Genomic DNA, 17,647 nt, shown 5'->3' with positions numbered 1-17,647 from the left:
TCTAGTAAAGTTTAATACCATGCTTTTTTTTTTTTTAACTTTGTGTTTCACATACAGTTTTAGTAAGTATGTTGCAGGTTTTGCCCTTGAAACATTTCTGTGATGTGTCAGATGGTATTTCAGTTATTTCTAAAGGAACTCTCCTTTCTGATGTGCATTTAGTCATTATCCTGAAGTCTCGATTACTTTTAGTTAAGGTGACTGAGTGATGACCCTACTATTACCCCTTCTCCCTTCAAACCTAGTTTAAAGCCCTGTAATTGAGCCCAGACAGCTCCCAGGCCTAAATTATTTTCCTCTATGACCTAGATGGGCCCCATCAGCAGCCTTCAGGACAGGCATCGAGCAAATTACCCCAGGGTCAAAAAAGCCAAATTACCTGCCATGGCACCAGCCTTTCTGCCATGTATATATCGGAATGGGAATATAAGATTCTGTGTTGAAGCATAGCTTAAAGAGCAGTATAAGCCTCTGCCACAAGGTGTAAATTGATTGTTGAATGATCACAGATAAGTCTGTTTGTTTGTGGACAGATTCATTCTAGTTCTCCTTGGTGGTTGGATGTCATCCAGACAGCAATACAGTATGCCATCGATGAAGAGCTTGTTCAGCGTGTGCAAAATGAAATAACCTGCAACTACAAACAACAGACAAATAAACTCTCCATGGCAGATAAGTAAGATAATAGCTGAAATAGGCTAACGAATACAGTTATGTCTGCTCAAGTCTTCTAATCAGTTTGTGCTAACAGTTGCAGTTAAATAGCAGGCACTTAAGCTTTAGAGCATCTAGGCTGCAATTAAGTTTCAATTACAGTCCAGAAAATCATAACTACCTGGGTTTGGAAGGAAAAACAGGACAATTACACTTTTCTCCTAGATAAGCATTCTTTAAAGTGTTCTTCTTTATTATCATACTGTGGTTTTATAGTTTTTATAGCAACTGCTGGATGAGAGATTGAAAGTTTATTACACTAAAATTGGATGACCTCTAGAAGAATCTGGCTTGCAGAAATGGGAAGCGAATGGACTATATCAGAAAGTCTTTAACAACATAAAATAGCATCACTATGTTAAAAAGAAAGAATCTAAACTTAGGAAGCAGTACTTTACAGGCTCATGTTGTGTAAACAAATTCTCTTACTGGGTGCTCTTTATTGTACTTGTATAGAATGGAATTTCTGATATGGGAAATCAGGTCAAGCAGTTAGTAGTATTTGTGTGATACTCTGAAGCAATTCCAGTTTTTGTGAAATTATGTAATAATGGATTAGAATGACATCTGGAGGTCACCTAGCAGAACTCCCTGCTTATAGATTCCAACCCTTGCTCAGAGATTTATGTTCATCAACTTGCATGGAGATTTGTCCCATGTGGTAAGTCTGGAATATTAAAGAGTTTTATTAACAGTAGACTTGTGATTCCAGTATGTGTATAATTTTAGGCTACTTAGTTAGGCAAATTCATATTTGCTTAACTAGGTCATTTTGAAATCCAAACTTCAGTAGTGTTGGCAAACCTTTTGCTTTTCTCTGCTTGCTTTACAAAGTGGATGTTTATGATCAGAATTCCCTTGAGGCACAGAAGCAGAGTCTTGCATATGAGTGTCAGACATTGTATGAATAGTGCACCCCCAGTAAAGGAGCCCACAGGAAGAACACAGTATAGAAGTGCTTTACTGGTGTTCATGTTCCATATGTAATCAAGAAAGACAGCTAAGTTTTAGGAAAATAGTTCACTTTAATGTCCATTTTCAACGATTTTGTTTGTAAGCCAAGTACTTAATAAGCAATGTACTTCTTGCAGTGAACGCACATGTTCATTGTGAACTGCACAGCTTATTGAAAATAAGTTTGCCAACAGATGCAAACGAGACATACGAGAGTGCATAGTTGCTTGCATTCAGAAGATTTGTAGTGTGGTTCAGAATGTTGCTGGTTAGTGTTAGTAGTGTTGGCTACTGATGTTGATCATGCTCAAGCCTTGAAAAGAGTCTTTCTATTCAACAAACACCAGGCATCATCTCAAGGGATGTAACAGAATGATTCCTAACAGATAGCATCACATTAGCAGTAAGCATTTGTTTGAATTTGGTATGTTGTCAAATATTATTACTTCCCTTCTTCAAAATACTGAATTAAATTTGGATTAGGTGACTGTGTGCTATTAGTTTCCTTTTTCTTTACATCAGATTCAGAGACTGTAGAGGCCTTCAGTACCTGCTCACAACCCAGATGGATGAAGTGAAGAAGTTCCAGAAGATTGTAAGAGAAGCAGTGAAAAACTTAGAAGGCCCTCCCTCAAAGGAGGTTATTGAGGCTGCCACTATTTGCCACTTGCGACCTGTTAGACTTCCACTTAACAAGTATGTCTAGGAAATGTAAAATATATTTTAGAGATGTATTAATGATTTTTTTTCCTTTAATTGAAATGAGAAAAAAGATTCAAGTCGTCATTATGAATTCGGGACTTTTTTTGTACGCAGACATCACAGGTCCAACTGTTAGAATCATGACTTTTGTCTTTATAGAATCATAGAGTCATAGAATATCTGAAGGTAGAAGGAACCCATGAGTGTCATCAAATCTAACTTCATCTCCACACAGAGCAACCTAGGAGTTAAATCATATATTCAAGAGCATTGTTGAAATGCTTCTGGAACACAGAGAAGCTTGGTGCCATGACCACTTCCCTGCGTAGCTTGTTCCTATGCTTGGCCACTCTACTAGTTGAGAACTTTATAGAATGATAGAATAATGCTATGCCTATGAAATGCTTTGTTATCACATGCTGTACTGTATAAATATAATATTTAAGTTGCTTTTTTTTTTTTTTGAGGGCTCTCTGTGGTTTTTTTAATTTTGGAATCAGAAATTGCAGAATTGTCTCCTGATCAAATTCTGAGTGCTTTTTTTCAATCTTCTGTATTGCAGCTGTGTCTTCTGTAAGGCTGATGAGTTGTTCACAGAATATGAGTCAAAACTCTTTTCTCATACGTAAGTACATAACTTTATAAATTTCTCATTACAGAAAGAGAAGTGAACTGGATTGTCTTACTTTTTGCTTTACATTTTCTGGGGTACTTCATGAAGAGGTTACGGCAACTTCTTGCCTGTCATCTTGATAGCAATGTCTTTACTCAGATTTAATTTTCTGTGTAAAATTAATTTGAAAAAGTTATGTAGATAGAGCAAATACAAGCTACTTTTTCTCAGACTGCTGTAACTTGGCAGTATGTTTGAAATGCAGTGTTGAAGTGTTCAGAAAGTGCATGTTGTAACTATAGGTATGCTATATGGTTTAGGTTTTCCTGTTTGTGCAAGTATTTGTCTGCAGTTTGGTTATAAATGGTGTAATAACATATCCTTTCTGATTTCTATTTTTTTTATTACTCTATACAAACTCAACACAATTTTACTAAAGCCTCAAAGGTCTGAATGCAGCTGTGACCTGAAGGAAAGGTTGCACCAGCCCATGGTGTGAAAGAAATTGATATAGTCAACAGTACTGAGATGTGGATTACAGCCCTCTGAGTCCTTTTTTACTTTTCTCTTATATCCCTCACAGTGACAGAGCCAAAGTCAAGTATCTTGAGATTTCTGCACTAGTGGGAGCTCCGTTATGATCAGTGCAGTCGTTAAGAAACATTAGGGTGTTTTCTGAATAGGCCTTGCTTGTTAAGGAGGGAGCAGAGAAGCTGTCGTGTTCTTGTACAGTGCAATGCACGGCATTTTATTTTGCTTCAGAATTTGCTTCTGCTGCTGATCAAAGAAGTCAATTGGTTTTCTTTTAATGTGGTATTCTAGAATTATTCTTAACTAATGAAGGTAATTAAGATGTCTAAGCATTTACAAAAAGCTATTAACGAATCTGAGCTGAGAAATAGCATATACAGTGATTTAATTGCTGGTGCCAGATTTGCTGTGTTCAAGTAAGTTTGAGATATCAAATAGTGAAACAGATGTACAGTCTATACTTGTTTGGTTTGCTTTTTCCTTTAATCAAATATTAGAAGGTTGAAATATATGATAAATAGTTAGAAACTGATGTGGAGTTCTGTATCAGTGCTAAGTTGCTGGTTTTATTTTTAAGTGTTAAAGGCCAAATGGCTATATTTGAAGAGATGATAGAAGATGAAGAAGGTCTTGTTGATGATCGTTTGCCCACCACAAGTAGAGGACTGTGGGCAGCTAGTGAAACTGAGCGTGCCCTGAAAGCTATTCTTTCATTTGCCAAAGCACACCGGCTGGATGTTAAGCTAACTGAAGAAGGTAGCATATTTCTGGAACTCTTTGAAGCATGGAAAAAGGAATATAAGGTACAGTAAATGAGATGGCAAAGAAACAGTTATATAGTTCATTTCATATAATATAAACAAATTTAAGCTGTGGATGGATAATTATCGAAGTTGTGCTCCTGAAAGTCTTTCTTCAAAAAGCATTTTCATGGTGCTTATTACACAGTTTGAATTAATGACTTAGATATGATTTAAGGATTTTTAAAAGAGCCATACTGGTAGCTAAGCAAGTTAGTAAGCGCTTTCATTGTTGCTCTTGTGACAGTATACACAGATATAATTAAATGCATTTTTATATTTAGTTAAATCAGACTTTAGTGAGTGTCACAGAGTGTAGTGAGACTCACAAATCAAATGTTGGTCAGTTCTTTAATTCAATTTAACTTCAGTCTTCTGCTTACAGATGTCTTGTCACTATTGCTTTTTTTTTCCTGGATGTTGTTTGCCAAACATTCTAATCTAAAGTCTTTGGTCTCCTGTTCCCTCTTCTAAAGGGAACTACTGGAGGATTCTATGGCTCTCTTCATGCTTGCTTGCGTGACTTGGTTTCCTTGCAGTAAATAAGTGATGGAGTAAGGAGATGAGCTTTTGTTCACAAAAGCGTCATAAGCTAGATGCAATCAGAAATATTTCTTTTGAATGCTTCCTCCTTTCATTTTTGATCAATAAATAGTAATTTTTTGCATTTGCAGAAGATCTTGTAATTTCAGTAAGATCAATAAGAACTTCTTGAGATAGTACATAAACTATGAAAAGCTTGGGAAGGAGTTTTACAGTGTTACCAGTAACTTGTAAACTGGTAGGTATTCTGATCTTCCTGTAAAAGAATGACTAGGACTGGAAGTGAGCATTTCCTTTTGCTTGAGAGGTCCGAGTCTGATTTAATCTTCACCTTTTGCTTGTCTGTTCTTTTATCAAGACCAATGCTAACGTACTTTGCTACTTTACTTTTGAGCTATGTTCACTATGTAATAATGTACTCTTCAAAAACTGGTTAATCATTTCCCCTTATTCAACACTTGCTTAGTCTTGCAAGGCTTTTTGCTTCTGGATTTTCGGTTATATTACCTATTGTAGTAGTAGTTGTAGAAGAAATGAGATACTTGTTTTATAAATATACTGGAGAAGAAAGCAAGCAAAAGGTATAGGGATAATCTTGTCTTCCTTATTTTGTTGTGGTGTCTGAATTTCTGTAAAGAAATATCTCTTACTCCAAAAATATTTTCATAATATGCGTTGTATGGTGGACTCGTATAAAGGGATCTCAACTCAGTTCTGCTGCTAATTTGTTTAGGCTTTTCTTATAGTTACTTCATGAGTATTGGATGGTGCTAAGGGATCACGTGTCTGCTATTGATGAACTAGCAATGGCTACAGAACGGCTGAGGGTGCGTCATCCTGATGAGCCAAAACCAAATCCACCAGTTCTCCACATCATAGAGCCACATGAGGTAAACAAATTGATGAGACTTTTTTTTCCTGAAAGAATAAATGAAGACTATATCCCAAAATATAGCAAAATGTATCAAGATCTATATGTAAGGCCTATAGCATGTCTCTGTTTCGATTTTAGAACTTCTGGGAGGAGCAAAGAAAAATACTACTTTACATGAAATGTATGGGCAGTTTTCCATTCATGAGCATAGAGAAAATGATGGGTTAATTTAACCTCCTACTTTTTAAATTATTATATTTGCAAAAATAGAAATAAATTTTCCTTTTTTCTTTCTTAGTGTTAGTTAAAAAAGCTTCTTTTTTTCTGTTGGAAAATAGACATTCCAGCTGTGTTCTTTCTAATTTTTTATACATGTGTTTAAAACTGTTTCCATAGGTGGAGCAAAACCGCGTGAAACTTCTGAATGATAAGGCAGTTGCTAAATCACAGCTTCAAAAGAAATTAGGACAACTTCTATATCTCACTAATCTGGAGAAAGTAAGGTTTATGGCTCTCGCTCTTTACCATACTAAATCGATGTATTGTATTTCCCTAGCTGAAGAAACTTTTCATTTAAAATTTTCATATTCATTTAAAATTTTCATTTAAAACTTTCTTTACAGAAAACTTGTTTTCTTCAGTATGTGTCGAAAACGTGTGCTATTCTCCACGTTACTGTATTGTCATAGTTACTTCGTTATATATTTTGACAATTCACTTAATTACACAAACATAAAACTATGAAATACTTACAGACAGTTAAAATACTCTCAAAATTAACTGGACTGCGTTCAGTAGAAGCCTTGTAAAATTACATACCTCTTCAAGTACTTGCTATTTTACCAAGAGCTCATCTCCTTAAACAGGAAAAGCAGTTTCATAAACCAAATGAATATAAAAAAGACAAACTCCATGTGTGTGGTAGTATTAATCTTACTGTTCAAGTACATACAATTTTTGCCTAAGGAAGCATGATTGTGTATTTGTTTTCCCACAATATCAAACTGACGAAAAGTATGAGGAACATCTCATTTAAAGCTTCTATTGTGCTCCAATTTTTTTAAAGCTGTAGTAGAGATGCAGATGCCATCTGAAAGACTGCTGCATGAGCAGCACTTCATTTATTTACTGTGAACTATGTTTTTTTATTTCTTCAAGATAGACTTAGTTTTTCATGAGTGAAATTTTTGAATGTGTTTATACACTTTAAGGATTCCAGCATTCGTTTTTTCTAGAAACTTTTAAGTATAGACTAACTTTATTCATTGAAACAGTCTATTTTTTGTACTCTGTAGTCTCAACATAAAACTACTGGGGGAGTTAATCCAGAACCATGTCCTATCTGTGCACGTCAACTGGGAAAACAGGTAAGATGCTTCAGTCAGCAGTTTTTGCTTTTATAAAGTCTTTACCTGGAGCTGAGTCAGCTATATGTCAATTTTTCAACATATAGCTTTAACTGAGTGTGATTTTGGAATGGGACCTAAACCCTTTCTTCTAATGTTCCATCCTTTCCCCTGAAATAACATCTTTCTCTTTTGTGAGCAGTCCTAATTCCATTCACTTAATTGAAAAAACCTTGCAAAGCCTAAAATGTAACTTTCTTGCTTGTCAGTCATTCTGTTAGTTCCCTCTGCTACCTGGACTCACAAAAATTGTTCAGGCTCTAATTGGTGGCACAAAAAGATTGTTTTACAAATTACTTCTCTAATAAGGAAAGTCACAGATGAGATGTAGATCTTATCCCTCAAATGAAAAACAGTTTCTGCATTAGAAACAAAAGGTTGTCAATAAAAGTTCTATATTCTCTGTTCAAAATCTTAAAATCCAAACATGTTCTAATTTATTTCGTATCAAGTATAGTTGAAGACATTGGAGTAGGTTACCCAAAGAGGTTATGGATGACCCATTCCTGGAAGTGCTCAAAGTCAAGTTGGATGAGTCTTTGGACGGCCTGATCTGGTGAAAGATGTCTGGCCTGTGGCAGGAAGGCTGGACCAGATGATCTTGAAAGGTTCCTTCCAGCCCAAACCACTGACTTTTACCATGTTAACATTTGCATGATCTTTTTAAAAAAGGTTGTAAATTCTTGTTCTGCCTATGCATTAAAGATCAGCATTTATGGAAATGAGACTGCAGTGTCTTCTAATTTAAAATCCTGAAAACGTTTCTAAAATTCTTCATTTTTAACCAGGTGACTTCAATGAAAATAATTTTGCTATGAAAATGTAATTTAATATGTATTAAGGAACTGCTTTTCCTTCACATTTATGTGAAACTTGCTCTTTTTTTTCTGTTCCCTGTACAGTGGGCTGTGCTGACGTGTGGGCATTGTTTTTGTAATGAGTGTATAGCTATCATCATAGAGCAGTACAGTGTTGGCACCCGCCGGAGCTCAATTAAATGCGCCATTTGCAGGCAGACAACATCTCATAAAGAAATATCATATGTCTTTACTGCTGAAACTGCAAATCAAGAGGATGATATTCCTGTAAAGGTAAAATGCTTATGTAAGCTTGCAGACCCAAACTTAGTATTGAAATGTTTCGTTGCACAAAACATAAAGTGAGGTGAAAGAGGATGTATTTTTGATGCATAGTCTTTTAAGTGCGCCTGGTAAATGGGTTAAAAATTACGTGTTAATTAAAATAAAGCTCTTAAAATAAAGCTTCTCACTATATGTGCCACTATCCACATGGTTGGATAGTGATAGGACAAGGAGGAATGGTTTTAAACTAAGATGGGAGGTTTAGGTTAGATATTAGGAGGAAGTTTTTCACACAGAGGGTGGTGACACATGGAACAGGTTGCCCAAGGAGGTTGTGGATGCCCCATCCCTGGAGGCATTCAAGGCCAGGCTGGATGTGGCTCTGGGCAGACTGGTTAGTGGTTGGCAACCCTGCACATAGCAGGGGGGTTGAAACTAGATGATCATTGTGGTCCTTTTCAACCCAGGCCATTCTATGGTTCTGTGATGAAACTCTTAGAATAAAAATATTCATCTTAATTGATAAAACTTCATAGTTAGCCAGAGAATATAAATCCTGATTCTGAACCAAAGATTAGTAATCTGAAATGCTTTTTGAGCTTCCTGCATATGGTTGTTGTTTTGCATTTTGATTATCAATGAAATGTCTGCTATACAAACCATAATTCGAGGGGAAAAAATGCAACTCTTTAAATATGGGCAAACGAAAACTGAAAGCATGAAGGAAGGCTCTGGCTGTGCTGGTATGTAAAGTTAAAAGACATATTTTGATTTAGGTGATACTGCTGTCTTTTCTAGAATGTGATTATGATACATCTGGATGTAACAATCATAGTTTTTATTTGGTTAGGATAGTTAGAAGCAATAACATGCTGAGAGACTCCATGTTACCTATGCAACTCTCCATTGAACCCTGTGGGTATAATAGAGTTGCTGACTTTTGCTGAAGTTAATGCTGTCGTACTTGTCTGTTATGTCAGGCTTCCTGTTGAACTGGAATTTCTTTTAAAGTAGATGCTTCATAAATGAAATTATTAGAGTTAAGGTAGTTGACAGCATGTGGCACCAGGGGGAGTAGATAGACTGCATTTTTGAAGTGCTGCTTATGAGGGCCTCACTTTAGACATGTTTGAAAATACTGTTTATTAAGTGCTTAGAGAATCTTGATTCTAACAAGAAAACTTCAAATATGTTTGATAAGTTACTTAAAGTAAAATAGCCAATTTAAATAGACTGAAATAACTAAATTTCTTAATTTCTTGAGTAAAATGCAGAAGGAACAGGTCATCTACTGTCATGCATTATAAGCTTGCATTGGAAACTTGAGGTATATGAATTTGCATTTTGTATTATTAAAGAGGAACAATTTATATTGTAGCTTAACTGTATCTACTATCAAATCAGACAGAATTATTTTTATCTTTCCACTTTGCATTCCTCTAAGGATAGTTGTTTACAAAGGGTAACTAACTCATGGTTACTGTCAAATGTTGAGGCTATGATTAATATCTTCAGCTGCTGTATAACAATCGTCATTTATTCAGCTCTTATGCTTTCATCTGAAGGTTCTCAATCACTCTGATCTCTTTCAGTATTCAGTACTACTTTTTCCTTTTTGTCCTATAAATCTTGCTGCTTTCTGCTGGCATTAGCCACGTGAAGTTACTGAATTAGACCTGAAAGGACTACCATAAAAGGGAGTGTTTTATACTGAGAAGAAGCTTTACTGTATGTTTTGCTTCTGTAAAGGCTTCCACTCTCTGGTTAATGTTACAGTGGGTGTTGCTAGCCTGTCATCTGAGACATTGTTTGTAGTTTTGATTCTAATGTTTCCTGTTTGATAACTAGAACTGGGTCATCTATTGATGTATTCTTATCTGGATATTCAAGAAAATAACAAACTTCAAGGTGCACGGTTAATGAGTTGGGTAACTTTTGTTTTTCAGTTAGCCTTTACAAAGTGCTCATAATAGGGTACTTCTATTACTATCGCCTCACTGTAAATATTGAGAACAAAATTCATTTCTTGTGTGTGCTGTGAACCAAAGCTTTGGTCAGTTGTTGGTTCCATGACACGTCTAAAATAGTTTTCTAGTATGATGCAAGCAGTGGGACGGAAAGCTTTCTGCACTTCACTATTATGTTTTAAAAAACAGAGCAAAAAGTGTGAGCACTTTGAGTGTTGTACTGTGTTGGCTTTTTTCTCCATCATAGTTCCTCTAACTGATCGTGTACAAAGTCAGATTTCTAACATGTGAGTCACGGGAAGTCTAACGGGTGGAAAAATCAACAACAGTGGCTACAGCTACTGTCTTCTAGCAAGGAAAAATTGGACTTGATAAGGTTGTGAGAGTTTTTTAGGGGGAGGGGTAGAACTTACAGGCAGCAAGAAACTGCCAGAAAAACAGTGAAAGCTGACTTGTTTCTTTTGTTCATTTTGGCCAAAATACTGGAGTATTAAAAGCTTGGAAAGATTATTTACACAGTTAAATAATGGTTAGCTGAAATTCATGCCCTGCCTGCGGAGAGGGCAAAGGACTTCAGTATTGTAGCAGTTCACGCCTATAAAATGTATTCTCCATGAGTGTCCAGCTTTGAATACTGAGACAGGTAATCCTAATGAAGAATATCAGCAGGAAAGACTGATACTTGAGGAAGAATGTGAAGGTTACTCTGTCTACACAGGTACACAGGCTGAGCACAGATGGCATTAATTTGGATTGATTTGGAAGCCATGGATTGGCTTCCTGCAAGTAGTTTTCTTACTAACAGAAGTTTAGTTAGTGAATTGCTTTTTGTTTCTCAGTAGATTTGATATTGTATGTAAAAAATAGTTGCTTTACAAGCAGTGGAAGATTCTGAATAATGTAAATGCAGTTTCTGCAAAGTAAAGTGCTGTGAAGTAACAAAACTATGCTAATTTACAGAAACATAATAGGGTAAGGATAAGTGGTTAACTTAGCCATTTGTTAAAATTGAGTTAAATGCTGTTGGAGTAAACTTGACTGCATTGTTCACTAAATTTATACAAACTTCATTAATTGTGTGAAAGGTTTTACATGAACAAGATAAAATAAAATGCGGTCTGAGGATAAAGAGGCTGTCCTTTCCTTCTGTTTCATTTTTCTTTCATGAAACGTTTCTGTGGAAAACACATTTGGAGCAAATTAGCTCGAATTGTCAGCAATGAAATTATCTATGGATAATTTCAGAAAAACACAAAAATGATCCTGGGAACTATAGGAATTGCCTTCAGTTAGCTTCAGATCTTCCAATTGAAGATGGTTCTGCCATGAGCAGCTGTAAGACTGCAAATGTCTTTCATCCTTGCAGATCATAATACCTAAGCGTTGTCAATTGTCTGTTCAACTTTTGAAAACTGTGTTCATGTTTGCTAGGAGCAATAGAGGTGTCATGAAAAAAATGGTTTGCTGCTATGTCTATGACAGAGCTGCAATCATTATGGAAGACCGTCAGAAAGGCAGTGGTATTGCTCATTGCAGCCTTTGATACATCAGCCTACAGAAAGTCTTCAGGAGCATTCACTTAACTGCATAACACATGAATGACCACACAGACAAACATTGGCTTCCGGCTTGTACTTAGACTGCTGTCATCCTTCCCTACCAGTTCTGCAAGCAGCATAACTTGAGTAAACTTGATCCATCATTGTAGCAAGCCAACATAGTTAGTTCAGTGTACGGAGGACAGGTGCAAGCAGAAATAAAACATTATTTGTCAAGTTGAATCTTGTGCAGCTATTGCTATACATGTGAGAACTAATAAGCAATTAAATATGGGCTTCTTAATATTTATATATATTTTTTACATTACATATATTTATGTAGTAATGTAATATGAAGTGCATGCTGAAAGAAATAGAGGGGGATACTAAAGAACTCTTTTATTATTCTACTTTTTTAGAGTCCTTTTTACAGCTTATTGGGAAAGGGAAGATTACAGATACAAAAGTGAACAAGGAGAAGAATGTAGTATTGAGTTCCTTAAGCACTGAACTACTTACAAATGCAGAATCTGTTTTTGTGGCAGTGCACAATCTTTCATGTAATTACATTCATCTTACGTACTAGTTTCTTAATATTTTGAGATAATTAGACTGCATTATAGTATTGAGTGTAACTTCAGTGTTGCCAGAGTGAGAAACAAAAGCAACAGAGAAAAGTTTTGTGCAGGTTGTTTTTGTGAAAACTTTCTGTAAGTTTGAAGGTCAGTTTGGAAAACTGTAAAGAACATGCTGATAATTTAAACCTCAGCAAGCCTAGCTGTCATGTTAGTGCAGTTGTTTTATTTGGGATATCTGTTCTGCCTCATCCAGAATTAGACAGATGCATCTGTAGGCCTTCCTTCTTCTAGCTACTGCTTGTATTATAATACATCACTGATCCTGTAGCAGTGCATTACATGAAAGGTTTAAAAGCAGTTCAGTGCTGCTTAACCTATCGTTCCTCCAAGTTGGTAATGTTTAAATTTGTTCCCCATTTCTACCTGGGAGGGTTGTCATCTAGGTGGGTCAGGAATCTTCAAAATTAAAGTATTATCTTTTTTTTTCTTTTAAAAAGCACAGCTTTATGAAACAGTTTGCCGATCTCTTTTTGAGATGTAAGACATGTAAGAGTCCTAATGCAGAATTATTTAATAAAAGAATGGATTTAGAAGACGTTTTTTAACATACTACTCTACTAATGTTGTTCTTTTGTTTTCAAAGGGAAGTCATTCCACCAAAGTGGAAGCCGTGGTTCGAACACTGAAGAGAATTCAATTTAAAGATCCAGGGGCTAAGTCCTTGGTTTTCTCAACGGTATTGATCATCATTTTCTATTTTGTCTTTGTGTATGTGTTTTCTGTGAGTTTAAAACAGTCATAATATTTTCAGGGATTTGGTTTTAGGTAGCAGAACATTGAGTCATTCTGTGCAGCCTCTTGATGGTTTCGGGAATTTGTAGAACAGTTCATTTTCCTGAGGCATGATCAGTAATCCTTGTCAACAGGTGTAACAGCTTGTCAACAAACACTTGAATAGGAGAAATTAGCAATTCTATATATCTTTAAATTTGATGCCCGTATATTTTTGATAGATTGTAAAACCATTTTTGAGTTGACTGACAGTTTCTTTTATTCAAGCTGAATTTTAGTTACCTTTCTTATTTTGATTTTGATGGTTTTTCCCACACAGCTTTTTATTTTTTTTAAACCTTAAATGTTAGTACTTTTAATGGACTTAGTATATTTAAGCTGTCACTACTGTTTGTAATAGTTATTTCTGTTGTTTTTTTTACAGTGGCAAGATGTGTTGGACATAATTGCTAAAGCTTTGTATGACAACAATATGACTTTTTCTCAAATCAATGGAATTAGTAAATTTCAGGTACATAAATGATATTTTTCTTTAGATTATTTCAGTGGGAGAAAATTGCAAGTCACAAAAACTGATTTGATCCTTCTACATCTTTGTTTCATTGTGGAAACTGAAAGAGCAGGAAATGTGTTGAGGAGAATTTTTTATCTCCAAATGGTTAATTCTAAAAATTATATTTACCAGAAACCACAACTTAAAGCCTTTGGAGATAAAAACAATAAATTATCTCCTGAAAAGTAATGTTGGCATATTCATGCCAGTATTGAAATGCTAAGGATGAGATGCTGGTTAGTGTTGCTTGCCTTCCTGATAACCTGCCTGCATCTGTTTGGTGATAACTGGTCTTGAATCAATCATGCTGCAAGACTGTCAGTATGGGGCTTGTCATATCTGCTATAATTACTTGAAAATGTAAAGCTGTCCTCCACAGTCTTTTTTGAGGAGCTTTTATCACACTGTTGTGATCTTTGCCTTTCAGGAAAATCTGTCTGCATTTAAATACGATCCCAAGATAAATATTTTGCTGCTACCCCTTCACACTGGTTCCAATGGACTAAACATAATAGAAGCAACTCACGTTCTCCTTGTGGAACCTATTCTGAATCCTGCACATGAGCTTCAGGCCATTGGCAGAGTTCATCGTATTGGCCAGACAAAGTAAGAATTAAAATTGCTTTAAGAGGGTTAGATATGGTTCAGAATAGAGCCGTGTACTGTAGTCAGAATAAATCTAGTTCTCTGAACTTATCAGTTTTGGAGATAGTGGAAATCTGTTTGCCTTTGAAGCCTTAGTTTTTAACTTTGAAGTTCTATCTCTAGATGTGTCCAGAAACATCTCAGATTTGCAGGTCAGATCAACTCAGCGTTTGTGTCATATGAGGCTGTGTTCAGATATTGCCCATTCAGGTTTCTTTGAGAGGCTTGTTCTGTCTGGTCATTCCCAGCACCAAATTACAAGCTGCATAATGTTTGTTTTGAAATCAGTGCTGTTATAATGAGAATAATCTCTCTTGATAGAAAATGCAGCCTTCACCAGGATATCTGAAACTAACATTCCAGCCTGTATTGCCTCGGCATTCAAGTACACTTTCCACTTAGGAGAATGCCCTAATCACTGTCTTAGGTTAGTACCCTGTCAGTACTTATCTTAGTTAATAGAGACTGAGCAAATTCAGAAGAGAAACTCCCAAATACCGCATCTGGTTCAAGTACTTGATTAGCAAATGGCTATGGCTATAGCGTAGAAAGTATTAGGGAAAAATAATCTCTTACACCTTCTCTGTATATTTTAAATAGTCTTTTGCTAGCTTTGGCTTCCATCAAAGACAAATTACTAGACTAGATGGGAATTGTTCCAACTCAGAGTGTCTGTCACTTTATTTTTTCCAAGTATTTCTCTTCATTTTCTATGATTAGAGAATGACTCAAACTGTGTGTGTCTGTATGTGTGTGTGTATATCGACAGACAGTTACAAATTCAAAATAATTTTATAAAAGTGTATAATAGATAAAATGGAAGGGTTTTCTTTTATGTTTTAAAAAAAATAGGAAAACTATCTGAGAGTTGCAAAAAGCTTGCAAGATGGAAACAGTATTCAGTATTCACACTTTTGTGGAAGTAGTTTTTGCAAACAACACAGGGTGCATAAGCTCAGAGGAGTGTGAATGAGGATCAAGAGAGAGTAAATCACAATAGGAAACAGTTTTCCATGCAGAGTACTCCTTGTGATTGAATTGTTGGTTTATTTTAAGGAGGTATTTTAAGAAATCATACAATGATTATAACTTTTAGCTGCCCTTCTCTGTTGGGGTAAAATATTTCCTGGTAATTTGAAAGTACAGAAAGGTATTTCACTGCTGATATGGGGTATTTTGTGAATATCTTTTCTGCAATTGGAAAAGGTAATATAATTTATTTTAAAAGGAAGTTTATCTTATTTGAATAATGCAAGTTACCATTTCTATAAAATAGCTTTCTCACTTTATTGCTTTAGAGTACTAGTCATCTTATGTAATTAATGGAAAGTTCACAGAATCAGGCTATCAAGTTGGAAAGGACCCACAAGGATCATTACATCTAACTCCAGGCTCCATACAAGACTGTCCACATCCTATGTCTTAACAGCGTTGTCCAAATGTTCCTTGAACTCGGTCAGCATGGGGCCATGACCACTGCCCTGGGCAGCCTGTTCCATACCTGCTGCTCTCTGATGAAGAACCTGTCCCTAACCCCCAGCTGCCCTCCCCTGACACAGCTCCATGCTGTTCCCTCAGGCCCTGTTGCTGTCACATAGAGCAGAGCTCGGCTCTACCCCTTCATTCCCTGTGAGGAGCTGCAGCTGCCATGAGGGTTAGGGTTAGGGTTCATGAGGGATCTCTTCATATACCTTGCCCTCCAGACCCTTTGCAATCTTAGCCTGCTTTGGATGCTCTCTAGTAGTTTTATGTCCTAATGTTTAAGAGAAACATGATTGTAGAATCAGAATGGTTTGGGTTGGAAGAGACCTTTAAGTTGATCTAGTTCCAACCCTCCTGCTATGGGCAGGGATTCCTCCCTCTAGACCAGGTTGCTCAGAGTCCCATCCAGCCTGTCCTTGAATGCTTCCAGGGAGAGATCATCCACAGCCTCTCTGGGCAACCTGTTCCAGTGTCTCACCACCCTCACAGTAAAGAATTTTTTCTTGATATCTAAATCTACTGTCTTCCAGTTTAAAGCCATTTCCTCTCACATCCTTGATACGTGACCTTATTAAAAAGTCCCTCTCCAGCTTTTCTGTAGGCCTCCTTCAGGTACTGGAAGGCTGCTATAAGGTCCTCTCAGAACCTTCTCTTCTCCAGGCTTCCCCTGTCTTCATAGGGCGGGTACTCCAGCTTTCTGATCATCTTTGAGGCCCTCTTCAGAAGGGTTCTGCATACTGACATTTTACTTTTGACATTTTTCTGGTGTTCATAGTTTCATGATTACTGACTTCAATTACTGAGTCTTTCAAATTTTTATGTAATGTTGCTGTCTTCAAGAACAATGCTATTAAAGCTAGCTTCAGTAATTACACTGAGCTCCATCTCTTGGAGTGACTTGTGACAATGCAGTTTAAACACTTCTTATAGAAAGTGAGCCCAAGCCATTTCTCTAAACCAGGCAGGAGTCTCTCGAGGACTGTTCGTTAGAAATAGGGACACAGAAAGTAAAACTTTGCCCAGCATCTGCTTTAACACTTTAGTTAATGCAGTTTATGTTAATTTAGTACGTGATTCAGCCAGGTGAAAGCGTGTGATCTTAGATGGACTTTAGTCAGTGGAAGTTAGTATTAATTAACTTGTATGATTTCTGTCTTTAAAATACAATGACTTTTTTGCTGTTTTTTTCTTTTCAGGTGTCTTAAAAATAATTAGTAAGAGACAAAAATGGTCTTGAACTTTTGAGAGTAACAACTTATCTAATCTTTGTTTTATTTTTCTTTTTTTATTAAACACATTCAGGTCTACCATTGTGCATAGGTTCCTGATAAAAGCAACAATAGAAGAAAGAATGCAGACTATGCTAAAAACTGTAGATAGGAGGTATGTGTTTAAATTTCTAAAACATTATTATTGTAATGAAATTGAAAAGGTGATTCTTGGACATACTTACATTAGAATTAGATACATGTGTCTTAGAAACAAACACTCATTCTCCATCAGATTCTTTTGATTGAAAGAGAGTTTTAGAGCTTGAAAAATTGTTTTTTTAACTTGATTCAGGGAACTGGAAGCTTAGGGTATCGTAATTCTCTGAAGAATATTTTGTGTACATTTTGCATATTGTACTTCAGACAAGACTAGTTAGCTAATACATGATGTATTATGATTTGCCTTTTCTGCTTACCTATTTCTGTTACTGTAGAAGCATTGATACAGATAGAATAATATTAAGCATGCCAGTGGACCAACAGCATGTATTATAAGCTCTAATATCTGACCTTATTATTTCTTTATTTTTAAACTCAACAAACCTTGACTGACACTTCTGTGTCAGATAGGTTGATATTTGTAATCAGTATAACTGTTGCTC

General features: G+C 36.0%; 1 protein-coding gene across 1 annotated transcript in view; it reads left to right on the top strand.

The window, feature by feature from the left end:
* The window catches only part of SHPRH (SNF2 histone linker PHD RING helicase), a 55,253-nt gene that overhangs the window by 27,781 nt on the left and 9,825 nt on the right, over window positions 1-17,647 (top strand). Inside the window, exons 19-30 of the mRNA XM_031612295.2 lie at window positions 534-676; window positions 2,191-2,364; window positions 2,933-2,995; window positions 4,092-4,317; window positions 5,604-5,747; window positions 6,128-6,229; window positions 7,027-7,098; window positions 8,040-8,228; window positions 12,946-13,038; window positions 13,519-13,605; window positions 14,075-14,253; window positions 17,077-17,157. Coding sequence (XP_031468155.2) covers window positions 534-676; window positions 2,191-2,364; window positions 2,933-2,995; window positions 4,092-4,317; window positions 5,604-5,747; window positions 6,128-6,229; window positions 7,027-7,098; window positions 8,040-8,228; window positions 12,946-13,038; window positions 13,519-13,605; window positions 14,075-14,253; window positions 17,077-17,157 — 1,553 coding nt within the window. The remainder of the gene's footprint in view (window positions 1-533; window positions 677-2,190; window positions 2,365-2,932; window positions 2,996-4,091; window positions 4,318-5,603; window positions 5,748-6,127; window positions 6,230-7,026; window positions 7,099-8,039; window positions 8,229-12,945; window positions 13,039-13,518; window positions 13,606-14,074; window positions 14,254-17,076; window positions 17,158-17,647) is intronic.

The sequence above is a fragment of the Phasianus colchicus genome, chromosome 2 (assembly GCF_987193195.1).
Source record: "Phasianus colchicus chromosome 2, bPhaCol1.hap1.1, whole genome shotgun sequence".
NCBI lineage: Eukaryota > Metazoa > Chordata > Aves > Galliformes > Phasianidae > Phasianus > Phasianus colchicus.
This window is presented reverse-complemented; position numbering and strand designations above follow the sequence as displayed.